The sequence below is a fragment of the Priapulus caudatus genome, unplaced genomic scaffold, assembly GCF_000485595.1.
Source record: "Priapulus caudatus unplaced genomic scaffold, Priapulus_caudatus-5.0.1 Scaffold93, whole genome shotgun sequence".
Taxonomy (NCBI): Eukaryota; Metazoa; Priapulida; class Priapulimorpha; order Priapulimorphida; family Priapulidae; genus Priapulus; species Priapulus caudatus.
Window position 1 is genome coordinate 134,302 of NW_014577154.1, and position 21,927 is coordinate 156,228.

At 43.5% G+C, this 21,927-nt stretch overlaps 3 protein-coding genes across 4 annotated transcripts in view; 2 read left to right on the forward strand and 1 right to left on the reverse strand.

Annotated features, from left to right (window-relative positions):
- LOC106804939 (DNA polymerase alpha subunit B-like) overlaps nucleotides 1-6,614 on the reverse strand; it is a 12,444-nt gene extending 5,830 nt beyond the window's left edge. Inside the window, exons 1-7 of one of the 2 annotated variants that reach the window (XM_014806351.1) lie at nucleotides 6,406-6,614; nucleotides 5,884-6,005; nucleotides 5,564-5,670; nucleotides 4,119-4,182; nucleotides 3,677-3,783; nucleotides 2,959-3,152; nucleotides 1,418-1,506 (exon numbers count right to left, since the gene is read on the reverse strand). In XM_014806351.1, coding sequence (XP_014661837.1) covers nucleotides 1,418-1,506; nucleotides 2,959-3,152; nucleotides 3,677-3,783; nucleotides 4,119-4,182; nucleotides 5,564-5,670; nucleotides 5,884-6,005; nucleotides 6,406-6,496 — 774 coding nt within the window. In that variant the 5' untranslated portion in view covers nucleotides 6,497-6,614. Of the gene's footprint in view, nucleotides 1-1,417; nucleotides 1,546-2,958; nucleotides 3,153-3,676; nucleotides 3,784-4,118; nucleotides 4,183-5,563; nucleotides 5,671-5,883; nucleotides 6,006-6,405 lie in introns of both variants that reach the window. The other variant, XM_014806350.1, reaches the window with a different exon arrangement.
- Nucleotides 6,615-6,834: 220 nt separating this feature from the next.
- LOC106804945 (vitamin D3 hydroxylase-associated protein-like) lies at nucleotides 6,835-18,332 on the forward strand. Its single transcript, XM_014806362.1, has 7 exons — nucleotides 6,835-7,050; nucleotides 15,131-15,244; nucleotides 15,595-15,708; nucleotides 16,769-16,825; nucleotides 17,199-17,291; nucleotides 17,462-17,615; nucleotides 18,246-18,332. Exons 1-6 carry the CDS (start codon nucleotides 6,928-6,930, stop codon nucleotides 17,594-17,596), a joined length of 636 nt encoding a protein of 211 aa, XP_014661848.1. The 5' UTR covers nucleotides 6,835-6,927; the 3' UTR covers nucleotides 17,597-17,615; nucleotides 18,246-18,332.
- Nucleotides 18,333-19,377: 1,045 nt separating this feature from the next.
- Nucleotides 19,378-21,927, forward strand: part of LOC106804944 (fatty-acid amide hydrolase 1-like) — a 6,005-nt gene continuing 3,455 nt past the window's right edge. Inside the window, exons 1-4 of the mRNA XM_014806361.1 lie at nucleotides 19,378-19,382; nucleotides 20,333-20,373; nucleotides 20,697-20,821; nucleotides 21,299-21,424. Of these exons, the coding sequence (XP_014661847.1) occupies nucleotides 20,699-20,821; nucleotides 21,299-21,424 (249 nt within the window). The 5' untranslated portion in view covers nucleotides 19,378-19,382; nucleotides 20,333-20,373; nucleotides 20,697-20,698. The remainder of the gene's footprint in view (nucleotides 19,383-20,332; nucleotides 20,374-20,696; nucleotides 20,822-21,298; nucleotides 21,425-21,927) is intronic.

The following is a 21,927-nucleotide window of genomic DNA, read 5'->3' on the forward strand; positions in this document are numbered from 1 at the left end:
TATATATATATATATGCATACACATGTATATAATACTGTACATATATAAAATCTCAAGAGCATAAAGTACATTATGGTAAGTCAGCCCTCAACGCTTATTTTCAGATCTGGTTGTCCTGTCGGGCAACAAGAAGAAATTTTTATTATACGAATTTTTATTATACTTGTCAAAAATTTACTTGCAATCTATGAGACGTTAAGGTCATTTTTTGTTCAGTGCATATCATATTACAGTATATACATGGAAAATCGTAATGAAATTTACACGATTATTTTTGCGTGCCGGCTCGCTCATTGTGTGTCATTCCCAATTGCAGCTTTTTCACAATTCCAGGAAAGAGTTTCGCTGTCGCTTTCTCATCCCAGCGATGCCCACCCCGTACATATTCAGTAGTGAACATGCCCCACGCAAATTAAACAATATAGTGACCTCCCCCACCCCTACATCAATCTATGCCGCTGCAGCCAGGCATGTACGCAGCCCTGATGTGTGCGCTGGCGCTCTATTAATAAATCTGTAATGGAGTAAAGTGGGTGACACGGGTGTCGCGGGCTGCTTTTTCGGCGACCTTTGAAAATAAAATGTGAGATACTGTATACGCAATATTTTTCGCGTACAGATATTTTCGCGACTTCAGACTTGACGGACAATTTCGCGAGTGGTTAATTTCGCGGTCGGTGAATTCCCGAATCAGTGAAGAACAGCGTGTTGTTATTTTCGCGTGTTGTTATTTTCGCAGTCTGGGGATGCGTTCGCAAAATTCGCGAAAATTAAACCACCGCGAAATATACAGCGTCGTGCGATCGCGCTCTGGCTCAAAGGATGTTAGGAATACTAAACAACTGGAATTTTTCAGTTGTATGATCGGGCAACTAGCCAACAGGCCAAGAGAATAACTTGTCTGACATAAGACTTTCACTTGTCCTGGGCAATCGGACAACCGTTAGCGTCGAGGGCTGTAAGTTATTTGAAAGGTCTAATTTTCAGGGCCCTTGAACCCTGATGCAGCCTCCGGTGTAGCTCTAGTACTATAGCCCGCATACAGTTGCCGCAGGGCTATAGAACATTCTATTACAAATGCTAGGGACCAAGCCGCTGACTGGTGCTGCTGCAGCGCCACCAAAAATGGCCTTTTGAAGTTCGTAAATAATGTTCGTTCACAAGAAATACCGCAAGCAGACCATTTCAACGATAGTTAGAGGTTAAATTTTAGTAGCTGATATAACTTAAGACGTATTCACTTCAGATAAGAGGCATTAATTGCCTACCACAGACGTTTTATAGCCGCGAGTAACCGTGAATAAGTTGGTCCCTAGCATTCGTAATAGAATGTTCTATAGCCACGCGGCAACTGTACGCGGGCTATAGTACTAGAGCTACTTCCGGTGAGGGAACAAGATGCTACGGCATACGTACAGCAGACTGCAGGTTGACAGGTGACAGGTTTTCGACGCCGTGACATTCTTTTATCCTGTCACCGATGTCATCTAGGATGTTGTCCATTACTGGAAGCAGGAGACAGGTACAAGTTACTGAAATTGTTTCTACAAGACGCAAACATTCTCACTCTCAGGTATATTGTCTCCCTAATAGATGTGCTCGTAACTATTTTGGCTAAAAAATGAATAGTAATCGTTTTAACGAGCCTGTCTATATACAGTCAATACGAGTAAAATTTCAGGATATGAGGCCCATTCCGTAGGAAACAACACATTTCATATCACATATCAGGCTTTCAGATTTGAAAAGTACAGGAGGACTACTAATGACTCCCCTAGGACACCATAGGGGGACTTTTCACGCTCCAGAATCACACCCTTAAGAGGCATGATGGAGAGCTCCACTAAAAAATCACACCCTTAAGAGGCATGATGGAGAGCTCCACTAAAAAATCACACCCTTAAGAGGCATGATGGAGAGCTCCACTAAAAATCACACCTTTAAAAGGGATGATGGAGAGCTCCCTGAGGGCTCTCCATCTGCTCTTGGGGTGTAGATGATGGATCATGACCCAATCCTCAGAGTCTACGAGTGAAATCAAAACGAAAATTGGGATTCATGTCAATCCTACTGATTATCATTCATCTTCACTTCATTCATTCAATGGCTCGTCAGGATTACATTCTTTTTCATCCAACAAACCAACACTGAGCACACAGATAATAAAAGAGTGATCGGATGTAAAATAAACTTGTTTTTATTTATCTGTATTTTCCATCCTTAGAGATTCTAATCCATTGTACCTGCATTATTTACAGCACCAAAATAATCATCACAATCCATAACAAACTGGCCAATTAACTTTGTACGTAGTAGCCACGTATGGTAGGCCCCTCCAGCCCTACGACTGTTTCACGTCTGGGCAGAAAACACTTCTCGCCACGTATAGCTAAGGAAAACTAGCCAGGTAACTTGATGGCTACCGTATAGTACCTGTTATTTGGTGCTGTTGCTTTAGGTTGTATTTATATATATATGATAAAACCAGAGGGGTAGTAACCAGACCTGCCTACCTCTGCCCTACGTTCAGTCACTTACACACCAGACAATTGGTTTGTGTGTTTGCTAACCTTTTTTGTATCTCCCCCCTACATGAGAACTCTATGGAGCCGCTATTTCACATATAGACATACTTTTGGTGCGCGATTTAACACTTTTATGAGGCGCGATGAACTTGCGCGCACATGGCCACAATTTCGCGTGCGCGTGCGAGCACGAGCGCGACGCGCCCTTAAAAATGAAGCCTGACATATCATACATCATATCAGAGCCATAATCGTTTTCAGTTGTACAGCTTGAGGTTAACTGAGAGGATTCATTGAAATCCCATACTTCTCGTCATCCACATACACCAGGTTCATCATGCAGACTTATCTTCACAGACTCTTGACCACGAAAACTCAACGTTAAACAGCATACACAACGGGCTACTATACTGGCGCGAAATGCAAGCTTACCATTCACCCTATCCACTATTTTCTCCATCATGAAGGAATATTTATCGGTCTCCAATACACCACGTTCTCCGTATGGCTTCACAGAGCAGGGATGCTGATTGTCCGACGCCCAAGTCACCGACTTTGAATCTCCAAATGTAGCAATCACCTGGCCTGGATTTCTCCTGGTGGAATACTTTCCGGTCGAAGGAGTGCTATACACAAAAGACCATGTCAATAAAGTATACAGTCAACCTCGCTTAATTCGTATCAAACGGGACCACGGCATTTTCTACGAACGAATTCTATTTAATCCGTAGAAACCACGAAATAAATAGATAATTCGTGTAAACAACGATTTATGAATGAACGTTTAACGATTAAGATAAAAAGATAAAAGAACGTTAAAGATAAAGATAAAAAGAACGTTTAACGTTTAAGATAAAAAAATCTGTTTGTGCAATACAGATCTACATCTATGAAGATAATTATATTGACGTTGACACACATTCTATATTGAGCAAATTCACCATACTATCTAGAGTAGATGTAACTGAATTTGCAGCCCGGACAAACAAACTAGCTTGATCAGTTGCCTTACAAGAAACTAGTTTACATATCAAAAGCTACTATTTGAATCTACTTACACAGTTAATCTGATGCAATTCCAACAATACTGCAACATGACCATGCAGTGATACAACTGCTTCTACTATGTGACAATAAGAAGTATACATACGTTGGAGAAAAGCTAGCAGGAGAGAAAGGCACAGCAGGGCTACCGTTCACAGATGCAAGTCTCTTGTTAATCCGGTTATCTGGCGTTATTTGTCGTTTATTCTTGCTCTGAAACCAGCAAAAGGTAATTATATGCCACTAGAACTATAACACACTTACTCACACCAACGCATGCATGTACATACGCAGACAAACACACAAACACATTTAACAAAAAACACGTTATCTAGATGCATTTCACCTCAATGTCCGACTGTTATTGCACGATGGTGGCAGTTTTCTGGTGATGTTAAAGAGCTGTATGCTAAAACAGACCTACCCAGATATACTTATTATAACAGTCCATATATACAATTTACAAGCATGTTTTTTAGTGAATTCCTTTTAACTTTGTTTAAGAAGAACTGATAAAATCATTACTATTTCTAACTATAAACATATACCTTTGCCACTGGGGTTGAATACGCATCAATTAGTTCACTTGCCTCTGAAGAATCTCTTGCAACCCTTTAATAAGTATGAATCATGATTATTACAATGGAATATTATAACACTAGACTAAATTCAGTGTAAAATAAGCACATACCTAATAATCTTTAATCATTATTCAGGGCTCGACACTAGCGCTGGCCCGGTGGCCCGGAGCCAGTAAAACTGAACGTTCTAAGTGACTATGTGAGAAAAAGTATAATTTTCTTACGTGAAAATCTTGTGCGTGTGTACGTACGGTATGTGTGCATGTATTTGTGTGGCTATAGCGTGTGTGTACGTGACTACGTGTACGTGTGCATGAGTCGCGATAGCTAGAACAATACGCGAACAATAGTTACAATACAATGCGCGTGACCGCTGCAATATGGTGTGATGCAATGTATGCGTACTATACAGTAGTTTGTGTCTCGTATGCGAGAGAACATTACGCGTAAATTTTAATTAGAGTCTTCTGCATATAAAGCGAATGCGTGTCGTTTCTGTTCTAGTTTCTGTTTGTGTTCATGGAACGGTTAGCATTCGTCATTGGTCCAGTGCATTGTAGCGTGCAGTGGAATAAATTGATATCATATATATAACACTCGGCTCTGCGTACGTACGTATCAGTGTTCGAAATATAGTTAATGACCCTGTGACCTTGACCTTGGGTGGAAGTGGCTCAGAATCAATAGGGTTCTCTCGCCCCATAAGATGCAACTGTGGACCAAGTTTGAAGTTTCTTCCTCTTACGGTTACAATGATATCGAGCGGACAGACACACAGACATACACACCGACAGACGTGTTCGTATGGTTAGCCTGTGTTGTGACTAGCGACTATTGTGTGTGCGTGTTGACAGTATTGTGAGTACGCAGCGTTGTGTTTTACGTTTGGAGCTTTATTTCCATATTAGTTCAATAAAGTGTAGTTTATTGATGGAAGAACAATGATTTTCGTCAGCGAGGCGGTGTTTTTTGATAAATTTCTGCATGGCGGCTGAGAATTTGAGCGAGGCGGCCACCTCGCTCGTGTCAATGCAGGGGAAACACTGCGTGTGCGTGCATATATGCGGGAATGATGCGATTGCAATCGCAAACGGTTGGCTGGCAAGTCAAGCGTACACAATCGCTATTGCGACTGCATAGCCGAGACAAGCATTGCGGGTTTTGCAGCTGCGGCTGGCTTGTGTAACCAATGATAATGCCCTGACTTCGAGGCGTGCAATTTTAATGTTTTCATTTGTTGTTGTTTTAGGCCAGTAACTTTGCTTTTCGGGCCACCAAAAATTGAAAATTCATGATTTTACTGGGCCGAACAGGCCACTAAAAAAAAAGTTAGTGTGGAGCCCTGCATTATTATTCTACAGAGAACAGACAACCTACTCATGCATCCACCTAAATCCAATTATTTTAGTTACCGTTCAGCCAGTAAACTGATATTGCCAGATTTCTTTGCAGAATAACTATTCTTCTTTGGTGGAAGCTTCAGAGTTTTTGGCGTCTTCTTTGAGTTGTTGTTGAGATACTAGACAACAAACATGTAGAGAATTACTAGCATTAATTGTTATGATTCGATCTTTGCATGAATCCATGCACCGATAAATAAAAGTAAACAATTACGACTGTTACAAACAATTTTATTATTGCAACACTATAATGTCACTAACAATAATTAGGTATGGATGGCCTATACAGGGACGTGTGAAAGATTACTTTCTAATTACTTTTGGTAATTTACCTGCTCAAACTGTGCCAGGGTTTCTTGGGATAACTCTATACCACCCTGTGTCATCTCAAATGCTCCCCATTCATTGACCAGACTGTCAATGTCAAGATGATGCAGAACCATTAGTTCTCTCACTGAAAACACAATATAATAATATTAATATTCACTTTTAGTGCATCTGTATTATTATCTTATTACTTAGCTCTAGCACTACATCATACTAGTAACTGTTCTCTGCCTTACTTTTCATTATGGAATACGTAGGCCTATACAGTTACAATTAACATTGTAATTGCCTAGACGAACACCAGTGCTACTGCTACTGCTAGAGCCTAGAGACTAGAGTGCAGTTGGAGCCTGGAGTGGAGGATCGAGTCATAACTTATATAGAATATTCACAGGATATAGAGGACTTGCAGTAATACCAATTACCATATAAATATTAACTGTTTTAAGGTTTTTATGGAGAGTTAAAACTTTAATACCGTATTGTAACTTGTTTCAGAGTGATGCCGTGTTGTAAATGTAACTTACATTTATCTACATCGTTTTCACTGCCGCTGGTCGCAATTGTGACTCCTATTACATCGAATTCCTCTATAATTGTGTTACTTGACACCTCCATATTTAAACCACACAGCAGATGGTAAATGGACTAATATGAGATGATGAAAATTAACTAAACAGTTGATAAATTACTTGTGATGATTTTTCAGAGAGACGATGTTTTCCCGCCATTTGGTGCTGCCATCTAGTAACTCGTAAAATAACAATGTAATCAGGCAAGTGACATTAGTTTATAAGAAGAGTAAAGGGTAGTTTGATATTTTTTGTGTTATTTTAGGATGATATCAAACAATTCCAAAAGAGCTATTGGTTGTGAAATACATAATATAAGATTGCAAGATTTTCGTGTCATTTTTTCGTACACTTCCTTCTGATAGGGGGCGCTACCACGCGTTTGTTTACGAAGAGCGATTTCGAAGCTCAGCACATTCTTGTCTTGCATTGCAAAAGTTGTTGAAGTTGTCATAGTATTGTGGTAGTGTAACAGCAATGACTGACCGTTTTATAGAATTATTGTGGAGGGCCGGTGCTACTCTTACGGGTTACGGTTCTTTTCGGACAAAGTTTGCAGCGACTGCGGTGTTAATTACCATTGTTCATTTTGGTGTCAAGGTAACTTTAATATCTGGCCGTTGTATAATTTGGGCCGTATGATGATCATGTCATGACTGATCACTGTCACTGGTAGTAGTTAGAGGTGCAAATCCACTTTAGGCACCTTAGGTATTACGAAGTGATGCACAGATTTATGAGGCTATCATCAAACTGATGCACAGGAACTTTCCGCTATATCACGCGAATGATTTTGCAAAAATCCCTAACCCTACCCTAACACACTTCGTGATACCATGAAGGCCTAAGCCAAGGTTCATATTTTATGACTTAGGGTTAGGTGTTAGCGGCTTTTGCATCATTCCTTGATATAGCCGAAAATGTGCTATAACAATCTGGCATCACTTCGTGGAATACCTTAAGGCTGCCTAAAGTTGGATTTGCGACCGTCGCCGTCTATACCGTTACGATTAGCGAACACGTCTTATTCGTAAATCACGTCTTTATTCAATAGAGGATTACAAAATGATGGGTACTCAATCTGAACCCAATAGAAAAGAGAGCTTACATTCTGCTGGTATATATTTTGTCTATCTCCAATATCCTTGGTATGTCTGTAATACTGTATTTAGCAGCAGAGTAGGTGCCAATCGGCAATTGACCTGACCAGCCTAAAAATTACCTTTTTTTTTTTACGAGAGCTCTTTTTTGATTTTGTATGAAAAGAAAGAGCTCTTCGTAATTTTTTTACGGGAGCTTATTTTAGGCTCTGGCTCAGACGCCTACTTTTCATAGCATCGATTTTGTTAAAATTTTCATGAATTTTGATTGCACTGACTCTATATTTAATGATCATTTCTTCGCATTCAGCACTCAAGCACCACTATCAGACTATCCAGAGTGTCAAGAAATTCGCGTCAACAAATTACATCGATTCACGATTTTTTCATCTCAGTTCACTCGACTTACAGAAACCGAATTCACATTCTTATTTTCAATATTCATTCCACACAGTACAGATAGTCAGCGTAACAAATGACAAAGACATGGAATATCAAAATTATTAATCATGTTAATGAGTGTATGCGTTTATTTTCAAGTTTATTTTTTTTACTTTATTTCTTTTTCTTTTCAACTTATTTTTACATCGACTGAGCATAAGCTCAGAACTTCAGATGAGAATTTTTAGTTACTTTTGAGCTATTGTTAAAAAGACTTGTACTGCGAATTCTCTAGCGATTGCCCGTGCGGAGCTTCTGGGTAAGGTTTTACTTTCGTTTTCCTCCTATGTCCACCGGTACCCACATGCATAGATCAATGCTGCCCGCACATGCGCAAAGTTACCAACGTGCCGTAGAATCTCTTACAGTTATATACAGTTTTACATTGCTTCTTAGATATCTAAATGAATAAAAATAGTTCTACTTGCTACAAATCAGTGACGATCCAGTTAACAGGCTTTTGGTTACGCGCCGGTCTGTCTGCGTGTCACTGGTCGGCCCTCACTCCCACGATAATTAACCCCTGCGCATATACAAAACTTATTGTTATTTGCCCGAGAAAAAAAACTCGGTGGGCTCGGCCTCCGGGTTCGGAACTAATTTCGGAACGCTGCCGGCGCGCACGGTACTCGAGGATTTTTCTCGTATCTTTCAAATTTCGGCTCTCGTAATTGTTGTTACCCAGAGCCCCGCCTTTGAAAGCTGACGGGAGCGAAATCGCTCGCCGCCTCCCGGTGTAATTTTTTCGCTGGCTAGACTGACTGATTTAAAAGGTAACACATTGAAACGAAAGCCATAAATCCTTCAGAGTGATCGTCTTTACCATGGACTTATGGTGAATAAGCTCAATGTTTGATTAGCGAGCACTTGCTGTCTATAAGGAAATATAACGTTAAAAGATTAACAAGTAAAGTTTCATGATGCTGTCTGCTCACAAACTACGACACTTATTTTAGTCATGTCATAGTCGCCGCATGTTTGCAGGAGGTCGTAGCGCGGGTTCTGATGCGCCATCCAGCTGTCGTGGTTCTGAGTCGTGCAGTAGTATTGTCCGCCAGCCCGTTAACTGTGCTCGCGCTGTCGTACTGCGGCTTTTGGGTTGATGCCCGAGGAAGACAAGTTGCTGGTTGCGATGCGTGTGGACCTCAGGTGATTGTCGAGCGTCTAGCGCGGGGTGTAATGTAATTGTCTCATCGGAAGTCGGCTTGAAGCTTGCTGATGGGCATTCCGGCGACCGTGGCCTGTCATTTGGCAAGGGTACCGATGAAACTCTGGCCATGCAGGGGGGCGGGGGGGGTTACTGATGGTTGAGTTGGTGATGACTCTGCAGGTGCCACCTGCTCCATGTCATCACGGCTTTATTGGCAGGTTCTATGGTTTTGACCTTGGCCATCTAGATGCTGCTTGCCTTGTATGTCATCAATGCATTGATACTGGTAGCTGGCGGCAGTGCGGTCGTGTACGGGGTATACATCCGCCAGAACTTCCTATAGCGGACTGTAACTCGTCCTGGACCTCGACAACGCCACCACGTACTGGTCATGTTGGCGACCTCTATCACCTGCACCAGTTGTTATCCCATTTCAGATGTGGCTAAGCGGCGCAGTTTGGTTCGTGGGATCCTGACGTGTGTTGCCCAACTACAAGGGGTGGAACGTTGCTTTGTGTGTTCCATCCAACGTTCAGCAGCCCTCATATGTCGGTTTTTCAATGCTTCCTCCCTCGCCGCCAATGTTTCTTTCCATGTGCTATGTGGTGCTATGTGGTTGGTAACGACCCGGGAGGACAGGGATGAAGTCCTTGATAGCTCTGCCAAAGACGCACATTGCAGGGGAGAGTTTGGTGTCTTTGTCTGGGCAATTTCGGTACTGCAGCATTGCACGTTGGAAGTTGTCTGTGTCAAGTTCACCGTATGGTCCTGTGTTGTCAGTTATAAGTCGTTTGACAGTTTTCACTCCGACTTATGCACGACAGTTGCTGTGGGGGAAGGCAACAGACGATAAGCGGTGATGAACATCCCAGTTCTTCATGAACTCGCGGGTTGCGGGAGCAGTAAATTCAGGGCCACCGTCAGATGCGAGTTCGTCGGGTATGCCATAGGTGACGAATGATCTGCGCAGGCTGTCAACTAGCCCAGTGGAACCACATGAGGCCTTTTCAACGATAGGCCAGTTGGAGTATCTGTCAATGATTGCCAGGTAGTTGGTGCCTTTGTAGTGGAAATAATCAGCACACACACACATTGGAATGGGTATACCGGCGATGTTGTGGGTGTTGGCGGTGCGCTAGGCTGTGAAGGTGCCATTCGGTTGCAATGAGTGCAGCTATTTCTGACGGCAGTGATGGCGGGAGTAATTCCAGGCCAGAACATGGATATTTCTGCTCTTGCAATCATCGATGACGTGCTCTGGTGTGTGGCATGAAGGGCCGTCAAACAGTCATGTCTGAGTGACGGTGGGATCACGACTCTGTCTTTGTAGATTATGACGCCATCTACTGTGTAAAGATGATCCCGGAACTGATGATATTCCTGCAGTGGCGCAGGCAATTCATGGCGGAATTCTGGCATGCCTGTTTCGATCAAGTCGACCAGCTTGTTCGTATTAACGTCACTACATGTGGCTGTGCGGACCTTGTCCCACGTGATAGTTTGTAGCGAGATCAGTGATGAAGTCGCGGCAAGGTGGACGATGTCTTCCATCTCATCCTGGTGGTCGTCTCTGCAGCGAATACCGGAGATGAAGTTGTGGTATACATCCCGCTGTGTGTACAGATCTGGTGGGGTGGTGCTGCTCTGTGGAACGTGCCTGATGGCGGAGATGTCATCTTCGAGTTGCATTTTGGCGGGGTCACCAGTCGGTTGGCGGGAGACAGTGTCTGCGGCTCGATGCTTCACGCCAGGTACATGGGTCATGCGAAATCTGTATCTTAGCGTCTTTTCCTTCAGGTTTCTGAGACGCGAGTTTGATTTGTCATTGAGTGATCTGTCTCCAAATAACTTGAGAAGTGGCTTGTGGTCCACCGCAATTATTAGATCCTCGCATCCCAGCACAAAGTACCGAGCCTTGTCCAATGCGTCGGCAAGTGCAAGGGCTTCGCCTTCTACTGGAGCATAGCGTGATTCGGCGGGGTGGGTGAAGCGACTGCCTACCAGTGTTATTCTCCATCCAGTAGGACAACAAAACAATTCTGTCTTGGCACAGGTGCAGTGCTTCTGGAAAAGCCAGAATCCTATTCCGACTTTGGACCAGTCTGTGGCAGGTTGGCTTTGATTTGTCGAAGATTCGTACGCCCTCTTCTATCTCGCTCACTATCGCCAGCTTTGATTCTTCAAGTAATTCTGTCAGGTGATCATCCCAGTGGAATGCTGTTCCAGGTTTGAGGAACTCGTGGGATGGAAGCATCTGTTCTGTCATGCTGAAGGCGTATGACACCTGGTTGACGAGCCCTATCCAAGAGCGGATGTCAGTGATGATCCTTGGTTTTGGAAAGTCCATGATCGCTTGCAGGAATTGCTGGCAAGGCCTCACGCTGTCTGGTGTAATCTCGAACCCGGCAAATGTAACGGTGGCCTGGCCGAATGCAAATTTCTCAGGGTTGAAGGTTATCCCGTTCCTGCCGCAGATATCTAACCAGTTACATGCCTGGTGGAAACTCATCCAGGTTGTCGGCCCAGAGTAGTGTGTCGTCGATACATTTGGTTTTGTTGGGGACATCCGAGACAATCTCGTCAAATCTTCTGGAGTAGCCGTCGCCTGATGCAATGTAGCCCTGTGGGGCTGTGCGATAACGGTATCTTCCCCAAGGTGTGATGAAGGTGGTAATGTGATTATCTTCTTCCCGGAGTGGTACACTGTGATAATGTAAGCGGGCAAATCCCATATGCCACGCAAAAGCGATGGCGATGCGGGGAAACGCAATCTTGGTGCCTCAGTGTCGGAAGAGATGTCACAACAGGCTGGGAGCGGACTCCAGATCAAGGAGCCGAGAACACGGGAGGGGAAGCAATAGCCCAAGCTCATGGCTAAGGTTTCCCGAGTTATTACGCATTGTGACAGCCTAGACACTGGCCAGATGATCTATGACATCAGGGCCAGAATCGGACCATGGAGTCCAGCCAAGTGCGAAGACGCTAATACCCTACCATATTCGGTAGTGTGATATAGCAGTTGTAGGACTGCCCCTTTCCCGTATTTAGTATGGCCGGTTGGTCAGAGAAGGAACCTATAACGAGAGGTGACGTAGGAGAAGGAACGTGGTATAAATAGTGGAGCACGGCCGCGCCTCGGGGTTCTTTGTAGAAGACACCAACTGAAAAAGGTGTAAGTGTGTGATACGGGTATCATGTAGTGGAAACGCTCTTTCTTTCGGTAGTGCACTGAGGTTTTATGTATTGTATTAGAGATTTAGTAAAACACTAGTGAACGTTACTCTTGTCTTGTCTTATGTATCTATCAGTCTATTACAGACCTTCTACCACGGTAGTGCGAATCACACGCCTACATTTGGTGCAGTAACCAGTCGAATTTGGGTATTCCTTTGCGAACAACGCAAGAGCGGAGAGCGATAGAAAATACCGTTCCACGCGTCGAAAACAGTTTTTACCATCTCATGTGGGACCGACCGCGCTTGGTGGAATGGTGACTGTGTGTGGTGGGTTTCACGTGTTGCATGCGTGTTAAGTGGTTGCATGTCAACTGTCCGTCTCGACTTGCCGTTTTTTCTTCGCACAAACGACCATGCGGTGGCACCATGTCACTGGTTCACCTACTGGTACTGGTTCTAGTACGCCAAGCCGTACGTCTCTGTCCAATCCAGCTTTCACGTCGTCTTGCCAATGGATGGGTACAGGCACGGGAGAATGTCCTGCTATGAGTTCGGCATCTGGGTCCACCATTAGATGTAGCGGGGGGCCTTCCATCATCGGCAGTGGTTGGTGTTCGCACGTGTTGCATGTGCTAGATTCGTAACGATCAAGAAGGTATTGTCTCAGCTTCTCTCGATTGTCTTCAGTTGCTGGAAATGGTAGACTCGACGGTGCTGAGACCTGACGGACTAGAGCTGCTGCCACGATCGCGTCGACGTCCGGTGTGGCGTATTCGCACTCGTCGATGGGGCAGTCAATAACCGGCATCGTATTGTGAGTTCAGGGAGTTGTCAAGCGATAGAAGCGGCTTCACCAGTCAATGAATCCCATCATAGATAGGAACACGTCCATTTCGTAAATCAGTCTTTATTCGATACAGATTACAAATGATGGGACTCAATCTGAAACCAATAGAAAAGAGAGTTATATTGTGGTATATTATTGTCTAGTAGTGATACTGATAGTGATACTGATTTATACGACGAATGTAATTATTACTATTACTAGTATTAGGCATAAATTAGGAGTGAATAATAATAGATCTACTGTTTTTTGGTTGCCCAAACTGCGGATGCGCTGAAATTCCAAGTTTGTGCAAGATTCCAAGTTTGAGCACAACAATACTAAGGCTAATGGGGATGTAAAAGAACCACTGAGGGCGCAAAAAAAAACTCTGGCTGTGACCATCCTCAGTGCCATTCGGCTAAAAGGCTAACTACCTGGCTTTACCCAAGCTAGGTCACACACCATGGCTAGCTATAGCCCTGGACGTTTATTCCTTACGGAATGTCCCTGCGTTATTATCCACGTAACCGTGGGCTACACAGTAAACTATCCAGATCCAGATATCGTGATCGTGATCTATATAGTGATAATTAATCTATTATTATTCACGCCTGATAATATCTATATAATTATAATAATATAATAAAATAATACACTCGATGATCGACCTGCCACGAGGCAAAGCTCAGGAACACTTTACCGAGATACTACTACTACTAGTATTAGAGAGGGCTCTACCATACCACTCTGTGCTTGCTCTCACAGATCTATCCCTATCCATGTGGAAACAAGCCTAGGTTACGTGGTACCATAAACATTATGCATATTTACGCAATATATACGATTAATTCAACGTGTCAATGGTGGATTCATTATGTAAATATGATTACGGCATTATGAACGCACAGGTGGTAATGGGTGATGGTTATGATGCTGACGATTATCTATGTGCGGTGGGTCTTGAAATAGAATTAAACTATCACCCTCGGCCCATTGTGAAGTGCAAGCATTGAAGCATGTTCCCATGATGCGAGGCTCAGTGTGTATTAAAATACATGATTACAAGGCTAGCTGTTATCGAGGCTTTTCAAAGAGCAAGGTTGGCCTTGAAAAACTGTAGTTGAATTGACCTAGATATGGGTAGTCTATGTAAATAGTCTCCGATAAATCACGCACTCAAACCCATTTCACAGGTTTCTACATTATCATATCCACCCTCCAATGAGTATACATGCATGCCATCTATGCATGGTTGGTGTCATCAATATACTTTTGTGTAGGGCAGTGAGACTGTGAGTAAAGTGCCTTGCTTGCACCTAAGATAGAAGCAGCATGAACATACATACATGCACACTATTTGCTTGTATTCATTCCTGATGGTATTATATTTTATACATACTACTCTACTATATACTGAACTATATACTTAAATAGCACTGTTACTGAATAGTTTGTCTGGACTTAAACTTGAGCTAGCTGTGTTTGGAACCAGGATCATTACCACTAAGGTATCTCGCTCTAAACCAATTTCCACAGCTGCTGGTATCTTCTTAAACGCCTCAAACAAATCTGAATATAGTGTCCATGCCTATTTATTGCTGCACCTCCTTCTGGTTCCTATTCTCTGTGTCATAGGTACAGAAGAAAGATGAATTTTTGTCTACTCCTACAGCTATCATGATTAAACGTAGTCTCCCCTGATGCACTTCTAAATGCAACATCACTTCTCCACACTTTCGCGCTAGTGGAGCTGACATGCACGCCACAGTTTTGGCTGCTATCCGATGGTATTTCGTAAAAATCCGCGTGCGATCATGTGGCCAACACGTGGCTTTTTCCCTACACAACTATCATACTAGAATCAGTCCCACGATTGCAATATATATATATTATATACATATGCCATTACGAGCGATTGTGAAGTTCCGATTATCTATTATAACCTCGTCCAATCATATCCAATGTGTCGATATTTCTTTATTCGTAGAGAGCGCGGGGAATTTACAGAACGCGAAAGTTTCGGGCAGCAGCTGCACAGAAGAGAGTTCAGTGTGATGCAGTTAAGCAACATTTGAAGGAGAAGCTACACACCGATGATACGGTACAATATGCTGCAAACCGCAGTAGTTCATTATAAAGACGCCATATATGTTACTTATTAATTTACTATAATTGTTACATAATGCACAATTTTAAAGGAATTTCATAAACTGTCTAATTCTGACTTGTGTAAATTGATGTGTTTATTGAATACTATTTAGTATTAACAGTAATTGTAATGGTAACTTTATTATATGATGTATTGGGTGCATGGTTCTTTGTACATTTTAGCAGCATATAGTCATTGTTCAGTATGCTATACAATCTGTTATTATCCTACTCCTGTTATTGGGAATATATGACTTTTTGATAACTCCAATGTGATTTCTATTTTGGTCATCCAATCCTCAGGTAGTGCTACAAAAACGAGATGAGATTGTGAAATTGTCGGCCATTGATCTAGCTTTGGCTTTAAAACGACGTCACTACACAGCAGTAGAGGTGCTGCATGCTTACCAGGCAAAGGTGTGAATAGCTCTAGTTACTATTGCCTTACAGGTGGGTTCTAGGGCACTTAATTAATAGCAGGCAGGTAGTAAGGCACTACAATATGTAGTTCCGCCAATGCTATAGAAACTAGGGCTTGGGTAGTACATAACATATGTGCCATGTCCAGGTGTAGGTGTCGTCAGACAGCATTATTTGACTTGATAAAATCGAAGCTTGCTTACCGTATGATATAGGATGATAATAATTAGGGGTGCACCGGAACTTGGATCTGGCCGGAACTATCCGGCCGGATCCCCAATTTTTCGGAGTTCCGGTTCTGGCACTTTTTCCTAATTTCATTTCTGCTACAAGTGTCATCAAGATCAAAAGATTAGTCACTGAATGTAGTTGAGAGTCAATAGAGTCAACTTGCTGACAATAACTTGTTAACAACTTCACATTTTTCTTCCCAAAAAACGCTTGCCACTTGAACATTGGCTAACTAACTGAACTGAACCTAACTGATGTTAGGTGATTCATAAGATTTTCTTTCAAAATCAAATCGCATCTGTCCGTTAGTTGAAAATAATAGACTAAAACCAGGGATACTGCAACATGCAGGTTTTGCCACATAATGCCAGTATTATGCAAATTATGCACTGTAAGCAGCTGATTCATACACCTAACAGTAACAACCATCCTGTAATTAGAACTTTGAGCATTGTCCTACTTGCCTAATGATATTTCGTTCAGGCCGAGTGAGTTTGCGCAATACTGGGCCAAAACTGTCAAGTTTATTCCCAGCTAAAGTTCCGGTTCCGGCCGGAACTTTTTTCAAGTTCTGGCCGGTTTCGGATCCGGCCGGAACTTAAAAAGTTGGATCCAGTGCACCTCTAATAATAATGTAAGGAGCATGTATAATCTGTATTTATAATGGTGCTAAAGTGACACTGGAAATACAGGAAGTATTCTGTGCACATATTCTCATTTTGCAATAAATACTATGACAGTTGTTAACATTTTGAAGTTATTTTTCATTTTTCTTTGACTAAACAACCAAGCTAAATATAGATGAATTGAATATTTTATCTCTTAGGCTCTCGAGGTAACTGAACGAATTAACTGTGTGACTGAATTCCTTACTGAAGCTGAGGTGAGTCTACTAGTGTTATATATATATATATATATTATGAATATATTTATTTAATATAATTGAATTCCTCCCTCTACATTTCCCTCTCCCAACCTCTTCATTCTCTCTTTCCATTCAACCTCCCCTTCCTCTTTCTTTCACTCCCTCTATTTTTGCCCTACATATATTATGTGTGACTTGCACGTACAATTTGCTGTCAATCGCTGATGCACTTATTCCTCCCCATCTCTCCCTGTCATGTTCTAGATAGTGGCACAGCTACAGTTTACACTATAAAGTAATCTTGTATTATCCACACACGGATTTTTCTGGTATTACCATTCGCAGATGGGATTACCATTTGACCTAATTGTCCCTAATCTTGTCCATTCAGCAATGGGCAAATGATCTGGATGAGAAGGGTCCAGAGAATGCTGGCTGCTTGTTTGGTGTCCCAGTCAGCATAAAGGAAAACGTTGACATCAAGGTATGCTTTATTTTCCACCTACTAGTTCCCGAATGAATTGCGTAGCCTGCTCTCGATAAACCCCTCAACGTTCAAAGGACGATTTCACTGCCGAGCATTTATGTGATCTGCCGTGCCGGTTTGTTTGCCGTAGCAAATCTCCGCCACCGTGTTGTTTGTTTATTATGCAGGGCTACCCCTCGACTGCGGGGCAGGTGAAATTTCTATTCCCAGTAGATAAAGATGCGACGATCGTCAAAACTCTGAAGCTGCAGGGAGCCGTCCCATTCGTGAAGACCAATGTTCCGCAGAGTTTGCTCTGGTAGGACCAGGGCAATGCAAGGTTTCGGTTGATTGCTACTATTGCGCGGTCACTACCCTTTGCTGCTAATTAGTATGCGCCAGATTGCGCAACGCAAAATGTTTCCTCGAGGGTATACGACTGCAGATGTCTGGTGCTGCTGCTACTTGCTGCTGCAATATTATTAATGTTCTAAGTAATCGAATTTCTTGTTCATTGTCTGTTACACCTTCGAGTTTAATGATTGCATTATTGTTTCATCAATCAGTTTGAGCAACTGATGATCAGTCACGAAATCCACACTAGTTATTAGTAACGAAGACCATCTGTTTATATATGCTATGATGGATCGAGTTTGCCGTATGTAATGTTCCCTTATGAACGCAAGACCGCAGCTATAAAATCAAACCCCTGTTAGCAGTCACCTCTATAGAATGAACACTTGTCCATGAAGGACACGTTTGGTGTTGCCCTGGAGGGGCAGTTGCACCCTGTATCAGGTTCACTTGTATTATTTGTGTTCACATATATTGTGTATATATATATATCAGGGGTAGATAATGACAAATTTGTAGATATGACAGATTTGTTATTTTTTACCCCTGATATATATATATATAAATAGATAGATAGATATAGATATATACATATCGTAATCTGCTCTGCGCTAACTCACGACTGCAGCAACCCGCTGTCACTGGGGCACCACAAAACCGCCAAGGTGAACACGGCGCGCTCACCAGGGGGCTCTAGCGGCGGCGAGGCAGCACTGCTGCGCGCACTCACGCAGGGCGGAAGCCCTCTCGGCATCGGCAAGCGGACGGTTGCCCTCCGCCGGCAGCCTCCGCATCACCCGGCGCACATTCACGCGCGAGTCTGCGCCTTAAAGCCCGACGAGCCTCCAAGGTCGCAGGTGAGACGCCGCGCAAGTCTCTCAGCGGTCCAGTGAGACCAGTCCCCGGGGGTCAGCCTGAGACCCAGTATCAGGGTCAGTGAGACGCAGTCTCAGGGGTCAAGCGGTGAGACCGCAGTCTCGGGGGTCAGCGAGAACCAGTCCTCGGGGGCCGGGCTGAGCATCAAGTCTCGGGGTCGACTGAAGACCATCTAGCGGATCGGCTGAGACCAAGGTCTAGGTGGTGGGCGAGAACCCAGTCTGAGGGGTCAAGGTAAGACCTGCGTCCATGAATCAGTTAGGACCAGCTCTAGGGGGTGGGTGAGATCAAGTCCTCGCGCGGTCAGCCTGAGACCAGTCTAACGTGGCGGTCATGATGAACCATCTCAGGGGTCAAGGCTGAGACGCAGTCTAGGGGTCCAGTCGAGACCAGTCTCAGGGCACAGGTGAAACTCTTAGGGTCAGATTGAGACCAGTCTAGGGGGTCAGCTGAGAACCCAGGTCTCGGGCCGGCTGAGATCAGTCTCGGGGGTCGGGCTGAGACCAGTCCTATGGGGATCGGCTGAGACGCAAGTCGCGTATCGGGGGGTGGGCGAGGGACATCATAGGGGGTCAGGTAAGACCTGTCTCAGGGAGTCAGTTTGAGACCAGTCTATAGGGGAGGTTGGGTGAGACAGTCCGGGGGCGCTGAGACGCATCTATGGGGTCAGATGAGACACAGTCCTCAGAGGTCAGCTGAGACCAGTCTATCGGGGTCAGGGTAGACCAGTCTCCAGGGGTCAGCTGAGACCGTCTCAGGGGTCAGCTGAGACGTCTCAGGGGGCCGGCTGAGATTAGTCCAGGTGGTCGGCTGAGACAGTCTAGGGGGTCCGGCTGAGACGCAGTCTCAGGGGTCAGCTCGAGACCATCTCAGGATCAGGTAAACCAGTCCTTAGGGTCCAGGTGAGACCAGTCTAGGGCGTCAGCGAGACTCCATCCTAGGCGTCCGCCTGAGACTCAGCCTAGGGTCAGGTGAGCCGACCAGTCCAGGGCCGGCTGAGATGCAAATGTCGGGGGTCAGGTGAGACCAGTCTAGGGGTCAGTGATGACCGAGTCTCGGGGTTTCGCTGAGACCGAGTCTAGCGAGCATAAGCGTGAGACCAGTCTCAGGGTCAGCTGACACTGTCTCAGGGGTCAGCTTAGAGACCAAGTCTCAAGGTCAGATGAGACCCCAGTCCGGGGCCGGCTGAGTGATCAGTCTGCGGGGTACGGACTGAGACCAAGTCTAGGGGGTCAGATGACGACCCAGTCATTAAGGGGCTGGCTCTGAGATCAGTCTCAGGGGTCAGCTGAGACCACGTCTAAAGGGGTCAGGTGTAGACCAGTCTCAGGGGCTGGCTGAATCAGTCTTGGGGGTTCCGGCTGAGGACCGCACAAGTCCAGCGGGTTAGCTGAGACCAGTCTCAGGGATCAGCTGAGACCAGTCTAGGGGGTGGGTGAGACCTGTCTCGGGGGTTGAGTGACAACAGTCTCAGGGATGGGTGGGAGATGTCAATAATGTCCCTCTAACACACACCCCTTTATCAACATCTTTTTAAAAATTGTTTTACATATTTGCCCTCGAGTGTATATACCTTTATTCCTCGTATGTGTTACCCTTTGGAAGATATTTTACATCTTAAAAGATTGACTTGTAGATTGCCCAGGTGGGCCTAATAGAGGGTTAACTAATTTTCCTATTGATACTATCCCTAACTCCAACTGTAACCCTGTGGTTATCAATGTAATGTAATGTAATGTGGGGCCATCTTTGGCTGCCATGTTCGACTTATACACCACCAAATTGGTAGGCATGCATTGATTCATTGTCTTGTTTTGACTATTTTTCAGCAAGCAGGGAGGCCGCTCTTCCATTGCTGGATGCCACGGAGGTGCGTGACACCTATTATATCTGTAGAACTCACCGTGTAGTGATGCCATTCTTCATGTCGTTATGAATTGCCAGGAAATCACCTGGCTGGTCAAAGTTTACATCGACTGGCATGGATCATGTCATCATCATCAGTGTTTGTTTTTTTCTAAAGCGCACACCTTGTGTTCCGTAACCTCTTTTTAATCTCGCCTTTTTCTTACACGCGCATGCAGTAATGAGTAGGGGGAATTAACGGTAAGGATCTTATATCCCTGAAGGGAATTTCGCCATCGTTTCGTAAAGACTTTTCTAAATTGCGTTTTTATTGATGGTGCCAAACAGTAATGGTGTCGTACGGACCCATGGGGAGAAATGTTGCTGATGTGGCTCTGGCCATGAAGGCAATCTGCAGTGAGATTATGCAAGATATTGATCCATTGGTCATTCCCATTTCATTTAGAGAAGAGGTAAGGCCAAGTTACTTGCGTTGTATACATCGGCTTTATCAAGATAGTTGACTGGATAAGAAAAAGCTTAGATAATAATATCAGGAGTTATAATTTATCAAATAACAAGTGTTAATGATTTTGAAATCATACATTGGCTGAGGTTTTTAACTGATTCATCATTTAGTAGTAGTGACGCCAAATGAGCATTACGTATTTGGTGCCACATCTTCATAATCGTATCGATAGGATAATAAACAATGAAAAACCACAGAGTAGAATGACTGCACTGCTCAAGGTGAATTTGATTGAACTACGCTTTATAAATTATTGTCTGGTAAACCTGGGGGCCCATTGTCAAAAACAATACTAATCTTAACATTAGTCGTGAGTGTTATCTTAATTTTAAGTAAGTCTTAATTTTATTATGTTTCTGACAACGGGCCCCTTGGAACGTTTTTGGACTTTCTATACCATATCGCATCAAGTATCTTTCAGATTTATGAAAGCAAGCGTGCACTCCGCATTGGCTACTTCGATGACAATGGTCACGTCACACCGACCCCATCCTGCAAACGGGCAGTTCATCTTTCTAAAGAAATCCTAGAGCGTCAAGGGCATGAGGTAACCTACTTAACAGTTATATTTTACATGATTTTAATTACATACTTTTTGTTATCTAGTTTCCCTAACTGAAGTGAAATATAAATTTGTTTAAATGTCACATTACTTTATCATTCTATGTAACACAACATTTAGTATTTATATATTTTATTTTTTTTGCATAAAAATACAAATAGCACGAATTTTAACTTTTTTAATGTTAACATGGACCACTGTATTCTATTTGGGTATTAGTTTCTGATGTACGTTGGTAAAATACACAAGTTTTGGGTCAGAAAATGCATGCATTTGCAGTGCTCGAAATAAGAAAAAAAATGTGGTTGTCCTGCGGACAACCCAGGCATCAAATCAGGTTGTCCGCAACAATTTCTGTTTGTCCCAAAAAAATATCCCCAAATCTCCTATTTTCAATCACATAATAATATGGTCAGAAAACACCCAAAAACAGTGGTGTAGCCAGGATTTTTAGCTCATCTGACATAGTCATGGATCGTCACAACGAG

What these genes read in the sequence shown, in the direction of transcription:
- LOC106804945 (XM_014806362.1), top strand. Translation starts at nt 6,928, where the DNA reads ATGACTGACCGTTTTATAGAATTATTGTGGAGGGCCGGTGCTACTCTT. An exon ending in TTGTTCATTTTGGTGTCAAG is followed by an intron (nt 7,051 to 15,130) that starts GTAACTTTAATA and finishes CTTTATTCGTAG; the next exon opens with AGAGCGCGGGGAATTTACAG. An exon ending in TGCATGCTTACCAGGCAAAG is followed by an intron (nt 15,709 to 16,768) that starts GTGTGAATAGCT and finishes TTTATCTCTTAG; the next exon opens with GCTCTCGAGGTAACTGAACG.